Source organism: Apis dorsata, unplaced genomic scaffold, assembly GCF_000469605.1.
Source record: "Apis dorsata unplaced genomic scaffold, Apis dorsata 1.3 scaffold_251, whole genome shotgun sequence".
NCBI classification, from domain to species: domain Eukaryota; kingdom Metazoa; phylum Arthropoda; class Insecta; order Hymenoptera; family Apidae; genus Apis; species Apis dorsata.
In genome coordinates, this window is record NW_006263529.1 from 16,667 (window position 1) to 25,032 (window position 8,366).

Below are 8,366 nucleotides of genomic sequence, written 5' to 3' on the forward strand. Positions count from 1 at the left end.
GTCGAGTGTTGTGGTGTTATCATTCATTTCAAATCGATACTATGAACATCGTGTATATCAGCTAATTGACCAAACGAGAAATAAAAATTTTTTCTTTTTTCTAAAAGAAACGCGAATGGGGAAGAGTAAAGTAAATAAATTAAGTTGGACAATTAACTTTCAATTCATAATTTTACCGTTGGATGCAAAAAGGGTCTCACTCACGATCCCAGTTTATTTCTTATTGTTTGATAAATGTAACTCAATTTTATAAGATATAATGAAATTTATCAAGGATATTTGTGTTCTTCTTGCATCCGGTAGTATAATTAATGAAAAATAAAAAAAAAAAAAAAGGAGAAGAAAAAAGAAAAGGGGATGAAAAAATTTAGAATTTTTAAAAACCGCAGATAATTGGGATCTGCGTTTCAGCCGGATTGTGAGCTTACCGTATCGCGTTTTTGTACATACATGGTTCAATACCTTCAGGTCGGCATCATAGGGCAAAGTTTTGTCCCATAGATTTGGGCCGAGGAAGGCGGCCTGCGCTTCCACGTTGCCCCATAATTCTCCATCAGCGTCCTTTTTCTCTTCCGGTCCATCTTTGCCTTGTTTTCCTGAGAATTTTCGTTGTTTCGTTATTTACAGTATTAAATTATTTTATATATGTATAAATTTAGCGTTTAGATCTCGTACAATTTGTAACTTCTTGTGCGCGACAATTTTCATCTCTCGAAAGATTGTATCCGTAAAAGATAGAGAGGATAGTTTAAAAATATTTACTAATAAGAACTAAATTTTTTTTTTTTAATTATTCAAACGTTGAAAAACCGCATATAGATAAATATTAATTTTACAAGAATCGACAAGATATTATGCTTGTATAAAAATGTAATAATTTAATAATAATTAAATATTAAAAAAAAAAAAAAGGCAATAAAGTAGAAGTAATTAACGACCACGTGGCGCTAGTGTCGCGTCATAAGCCATTACAATATACTCACATTTATATATTATTATTATTATAAATCACGACGCAAAAATATTTATTATCTTGCTCGAGAAACTTTCCGATACAATGTAAAGATTGACGAAAAAGAAAAGAGGGATTCAACGATTCAAGAAGACCAAAATTCGCGTTTAAAAAAATATCATACATTTCCAAAATGCAATTACTACCTATTGCTTTGTTAACATACAAAGTCTATGTTTCGACTTAAAAAAGAAAAAAAAAAGATTCTCTTTTCTTTTCATTCATTTAAGCTTTTTTTTACCTTCGTTTTTTTTTTCAACTATGATAGAAGAGAAACCTTTTAGAATACGCGAGATGACACGTTTCCCCCCGTCTCTCCTTTACACCTTTTTTTCCATACATACACAGTGTCGGAAGCCGTGGCCATCAAAAATTACTTCGTGGAAGAAAAGAAAAAGAGGAGCGGATCAGTTGGCGACCTTGGAGATGCTCCTCCAAAAATAGCGAGCCGACCTAACAACTTCTCTCTGTTTCTTCTTCTTCTTCTTCTTCTCGTTTCGAGGCGTTTCTTCCGCGTTTTTTTCTCCTTCTCCAAAGACCGGCAGGCTTAATTGTTCCTCGAGTCATGCCATATCTTCGTTTCGTTTCGTTATACGCGTAAAAAAAAAAAAAAGAAAAAAAAAAATTTGCGAATTTATCACGAGGCAAAAATAAAAAGTGTATTAATTCACCGTGCACCGCTGTCTATTATCGAATATTGCGAATGTTTATGCAAATTTAAATTTTTACGAAGAAAATTTTTATAAATGAAAAAAAGTGAGGTTAGGATTTCGTAACCTCGAAAAGATTAGGAAAAAAAAAAAAAAAAATTACATCTTCCACCTCACGCAAATAAAACTGAAATGCAGAACGTTATTTTTATATTTTTCTTCTCTCTCTATCTATTTATCTATCTATCTATCTATCTATCTATCTATCTATCTATCTATCTATCTATCTATCTATCTATCTATCTATCTATCTATCTATCTATCTATCTATCTATCTATCTATCTATCTATCTATCTATCTATCTATCTATCTATCTATCTATCTCTATCTCTCTCTTTTTTTTCCAATGACTGAACGTGCGGTTCAAACGCGACGAAACCGCATTCAATGGTTATTATTATGGTACACCGCCTATTGGCGAGGTCGTACCTCTACCACAATCTGATAGATTTCAACGAACGAAGATTTTTAATATTCATACTACGTTTCCTCCCGGGTTACGATTGATCTTTGAATTATTGCTTGTGATTATCGCCGGCTACGATTCCAACAACTGTGGATTATCTGGCGTTTATCTCTAAAGAGTAATCAAGTAAATTCAACGAATTTATAGAAGATGTTTATAGAAGATAGAAAGAGAAAGGAAAGAATTTGCCTCGTCAGAGTTGTTGCAACTAACAATAACGCTGTTTAATCCTTGATTCCTTTATAATCCTGCCCCTAAAATTCTCTTGGAAGATAAAAATTTTTTAAAAGATAAATTATTAGAAATCCTTAACTCGAGATTTTTCTCAAATCTAAATTCGATTAAATTTTATTTTGAAATTGAACAATTTTTCATTACATACATAGAGAAAGAAAACTACGATTAAGATTAAAAATAATCTAAAAAATTAATTCATTCGCTTCCAGTAACGATAAATATAAAATTCGTGCTCCAAAGTGATATAATCATCGTAAGACTTGGTCGAATGACCAATGTATTTTGAATGAAAAAAGAAAAAAAAAAAAATTCCACTGAAAATACGGTTGAAAACGGTTTGGAAACGCCTAATAACTATACGGAGCGCGGTTTCTCCGTGCACGCTAGCTAAACAACTAAACAACGACAGCTTGCAATTTGGTTCAAGGCTGTCGATCGTCGCCAACTCTGCGGAACTAATCTCGCGTTGCGTGGCGTGGCGTGGCTAGAACACGAGCAACAGCCGATTAAACGAGAAGAAGAAAGGGAGAAGAAATCGTGTCGTTCACGAAGGTGAAGAGGAGCAATCAAAGGTGAAAAGAAATCAAGTGTGGAGAGAGAAAACGGATGATGGATGGTGTTTATATGGTGATGGATAATGAAGATTATTGGAAGGAAATTTTAATCGATGATCTAAAGATTTAAAGATTTAAAAATTTAAGGATCCAGAAATTCAGAGATCCAAAAGATTCGAATATGTAAAGATCCAAAGATTTAAGGATCTAGAAATCAAAGATTCAATAATCCAATAATTCAATGATTTAAAGATCTAATAATCTAAAATAATCTAAACGTTTTATAAAATCTCAATCATAAACTGCCAATGGAAACACAATATCCCTATCATCATCTATCTTGTAGCAACATGATAAATATCAATGTTAATTTAAATTGATCAATCAACCAACAATCGACCAATTTTTAATAACAATACCATCAACCAAACATCAAAGTTAATAAAAAAAATATATATATATATCAAACCTAAATTCAAATACCAAAGTTTTAAATTCCTAAATTCGCCCCCTCCCCCCAAAAAAAAAAAAAAAGAACTTAAACTTTCAAAAGAATGGAGCGCGAACGCGGTTGTCGAACAGAATTGACCGAGTTTCCTGTTCGGGGCAGCCGCGTAACGAAAGCGGAAGTACGGTAAAGGGCAATTGTCGCGGAGGAGGCCGAGAAAGAAGCTGGATCAGAATCTGGTCGGAGAGAGAGACGATTTCCGTTAACGGTAGAACCAGTTCTCCGCTCTGCTCCTTCGTTATACCGAGAGCGTGCCTCTAATTACTATGTTCCCCTGTCTTTATCTCCTCTCCTCTCCTCTCCTCTCCTTTCCTCTCCTCTCTTCTTCTCTCCTCTCGCAGTTCTCCGTCATCCCGATTCCCCTACAAGATATTCCTTTACGTAATCGACAACATGCGAGCGTTTTACCTGACTCAAGTATGGAATGACTCATGTGCACGTCCTGGGAGGGAAAAAAAAGAAGAAAAAAAGGAAAGATCGAAACGATCGTTTCTTCGCGACAATAAAGGTATCGAAAACGCGACGTCGTGTTCGATGTAGAAATTTTTAATTTTACTCTTCTCTTCGCTCGATTTATATTAAAGAATTGTGACGACGAATGAAGACCAAAAACTTGATAAAATTGGTTATTTAGAGTTTCGAGTTTTGTTTCTCTATGCACGATCAAATAGCGACGTATCTTGAAACATTTTGATTGATGGATAAAACAAGTGAAAAAATTAAATGAAAGTAGATTTACTTGATCTCCTTCCTTTTCTCAAAATCTAATAATTTTACATTTTGCTGTTTGCAAAATCTACGAGTTTCTTAGATTCGAAATACGCGTGCACGAATTTCAAATTCCTCCCCTCTCCCCTCTCCCTCGTTGCTTCGATTTTTTTCTTTTTTTTTTTTCAAAGTGGAGAAAAAAATTTGCCTAAAAAAAAAAAAACCTCCGATTTTGTACCTTAGTTTTAAACACGCAATAACGATCAGAAGAGATTTGCGTGAAATCGCGAGCACCGTTTCTAATTGTAATTGCAGCGGCACGCGGTGAAATTAATTTGACAGGTAATAATTCACGAAACCGAATAAAATATCCATTAAGTCTCACGCAGTTGCGTTCGGGTACGCGCGAGCGATTGTCCATCCACGGAAAAGGAGGCGAGATCCGAGATAAAACCCGGTGAAAGGGAATTGAAAATAGTTTTATTAACGAGCAACGATGATTTCCGCTTTTTTAAACCTTATCTTCGTTACATATCAATTATACTCCACGGTTTCTTGTTATAACTTAATTGGATTCACGGCGTAAGGCGTTACACTTTCATAATCTTGATACGTTGATTCAATTTGCCGTGTCATTTGGGGGATCCGCTTCTATTGAATTATTCTATAGAATTTATAATTTTACTTATAATTTTTGAATAAGATCTGTTAAGAAGAAATTGGAATTCGACATCGGATGAATTAAAATAATTTTTAACAAATAATTTTCAACAACAAAAAAAAAAAAAAAGACTTAAAGAAGATGGAAAAGATGGAAATATCGAGCGAGAGTGCGAAATGCAAATAAGGGGAAATGGACGGTATGTTGTCAGACTCGCGACACCCTTCTCTTTCAACGATTCTTTCAACGAAAGATAGAAGATTTTTAATAGATAATAATTTAATTTCACACAGAAATCGATAACAATTTTATTTGAAATTAAAAAAGTCCTCTTTTTTTGAAGGAAAAAAATTCCAAACTATTTATAGATATATTTAAAAAGAATATTTATAAAATATCGAGGAACAATATCATTTATCTGGCAAAAAGGAAAAGGAAAAAGATAGATATTTAAAATAATATGAAGTGATAATAATTGACAACAAGGAAGGCGTGCCACTATTGGCAAACGGATAAACAATCGCATTTGTTTGGAGATAGTTTCCTGTGGCCTTGGTACATTGATACTCGGCTATTTCGGACGATAGATCGAATACGAAGTGAAACTGAAATCCGTGATCAAGGTCTAGCTCGTGATCAAGTTTATAAATTCAACCCCGAGTCGGCTATGAATCAACTCGAATACTAGTTTCGATTCTACCTTCTTACATCAATATGCCGTTACTTTATTACGTGCTAAATACTACAAACTTAGAAGAAGATAGAAGATTTCACGTCCAAATTATATTACCTATTACCACAAACTTGCTAAATATTACAAATATTACAAATTTATAAAAACACCTAAGAGATATAATATGATAAATCACCAGATCTTCATATCGACATAAAATTCCCCAGAAAATGTGCATTAATATCACTATAAATTAGAAACATTTTAACTTCAAATTACATAAACGTTTTGTCTCGTAAAATAAAAAAAAAAAAAAAATAAATTTCTGCGCGAGAAACGGAGAATATTTTAAAGAAAAATATTTTTCGAGAATTAATTTTCCATTCGTACAAATAGAAATGAATACGTGTATGTGTAATTTTTTAGTGCCATCCATTTTTTTTCCCCCCCATTTAATCGTGCGACGTAAGAATTGTAAGAGAACCAAGAAAAAAGAATGGAGTGGAGTGGAGGTAAAGGAAGAATCTCTGACTTATGATTCGTAAATCTCGCGTCGTTGTTCATGTACCGATAATTTATGTGTGCGGTAAGCCGCTGTCATCTTTCTTGACAAACGATCTGTAAACCACGTTGCCTTAAAAATCTATTAACCTCGTCGTTCGATAATTGCATTGCACTATCTTCTTTGCAAGCGTTATACCACTTCACAATCGAAATTCCTCTAACAATGATTTGACATTAAATATATTCAACTTGTGGTCAGTCGTTTAATGTTTACGTAATATATTGACAGTTTTTATTGAATTTAATCATTCATAGTTCTAAATTTATCGTCTAGACTTATCTTTCCAATTCTTGAACCAAGTCTCTCTTTTTATTCTATTTTAATCTCGAAGCTCACCTTTAGATACGATAATTTTAAATTTTACAAAATATCAAACTTTTTCTTTCAAATGTTAAACATTTGAAATTCATAAATTCATAAATAAGAGAATTAAAAAAAAAGGTGTAGAGATTCAAAGTTTCTCGAGATCCAAATTCAAAAAATGTTCAAAAAAGATTCATATTTTCAACAAATTTCTCTACCTCCACTTTTACTTTTATCGAGACAAAAAAAGAAAAAGAAAAAGAAAAATTCAAAACTAAAGAAAGTGGGAGACTCGTTCAAAACTCAACTTCGTCCAAGCTTCGCAACATTAAACTCCGCTCCTGGCAAGATTGATTAGCATACGTTAACAAACACGAGCCCGTGAAAACAAGGAAAGCAAATCGAACAGGAAAACGCTTGCAACCGTGAAAGAAGAAAAACGAAGTGAATAATGAAAGAAGGCTCGCGCTCGGTTGAGCATAGAAACTATCGAGAAAGAGGAAAGTCGACGGAGGATAATTTCTCTTGGTTGGAAAATTCGTGGAAGAAAATTGATACGCAACAAATTGTACTTACGTAACATATTCGATGCAAAAGTCGTATATACTCGTGATGTGACGAGAGAGAGAGAAAATGATGGATCCTGGCGGAAGTGGATCTCGTGCGTGTTCCTTAAAATGCTTTCTCTTTTCGAGCACGCTCCAATTAACGCGCTCTTGTTTAATTACCGACACAGCTTCGAGCGGATTACAGCCAGGGGAAAAGGGAAACGATTACCATGCTCGTATGTTTTTCAGTTATATTACGTTCGAGAGGGAACGTGGAGGAAATTCGTGGAGGAAAGACAAAGCGTGAACATGGAACTTTCGAAATAAATAAAATATTAGTATCGCGTTGGAGAAATGAAATGAAACTTTCGAATGATACTGATTTTATAATCGAATTAATTTTCCTACTGTTGCGTTCTGCGATTTGGAAGAGATTTCAGGAAGAGATCGTTGACGAAGAAAATTCGAGGAATTGGAGAGAGAGAGAGAGAGAAAGAGGAATTCGAAGGATATAAAAATCCAAAGGCACGAATTTTAGAATTCTGGGTGTTTAGAAGTTTAAAAGTTCAAAGGTTCAAGGATCCAGTTATTCGAAGAATCAACAGGTGGATTAAAGCAAGTAAAAAGAAAGCAAGAGGGAAGTATATTTATACTTTCGTACAATTAAGAAGATTATAAAAATGCAAATATTTTTTGTATTAAAATATATATTTGAATATCGATTTTGAGTTATCATCGATTCTTGTAAGAATTTTTTAAAAAATTGTCAGAATACTTTTTAAAAGAACAACAGCAACAGTTTTATTGGTAATAATGGCCTCTTCAATATTTTCAATGAGATACGCCTTATCGGCGAACTATGGCAGAAAGGCGCAAGAAAGAATTCTAGCACGCATTTTGTTGTTTCTTCCACCAAGTTTTTTTAAATAGCGAATGCTATCTTTGCTTTTTAGTGACCTTATTGCCAATATCGTTTAGATACTAAGCCGGGCTTTTAGTTTTAGGTTCAACTTAATGGAGGAAAGTCAAGAAGATTTTGCGCCTCGAAGAAAAATTCGAGAAGATCGTCAAAATTGTTAAATCTTAAATGTTTTATTATTTCTTAAAAAACGAATATTTTTATCTCGCCTTTTTAATCGAGCCAGATAATCGAAGGATATTAATTTCGGCAATTTAGCATAATTTCTAAATTTTGTGTTTATGTAAATGCGCGTTTTAATTCTATGAAGCGTTAAATTAGCATTTTTTACAAGACAGTTTATCGAGTAAGTGTATACAGGTGTGTTGCAAGGACATTGGTGATCAGCAATTAAAGTAATATATTAAATTGACACGTTCTTCCCCGAGTAAATTCTACGATAACGAGAAAACAAAAAAAAAAAAAAAAAAAAAAAAAAAAAAAAAAAAAAAAAAAAAAAAA

The 8,366-nt window shown here is 33.3% G+C and overlaps 1 protein-coding gene across 10 annotated transcripts in view; it reads right to left on the reverse strand.

The window, feature by feature from the left end:
• LOC102670988 (thyrotroph embryonic factor-like) overlaps positions 1-8,366 on the reverse strand; it is a 68,827-nt gene that overhangs the window by 2,495 nt on the left and 57,966 nt on the right. For 5 of the 10 annotated variants that reach the window (XM_031510672.1, XM_031510675.1, XM_031510676.1 and 2 more), the window contains one exon: positions 463-596. In XM_031510672.1, the coding sequence (XP_031366532.1) occupies positions 463-596 (134 nt within the window). Of the gene's footprint in view, positions 1-450; positions 597-8,366 lie in introns of all 10 variants that reach the window. The other 5 variants (XM_031510671.1, XM_031510673.1, XM_031510674.1 and 2 more) reach the window with 1 other exon arrangement.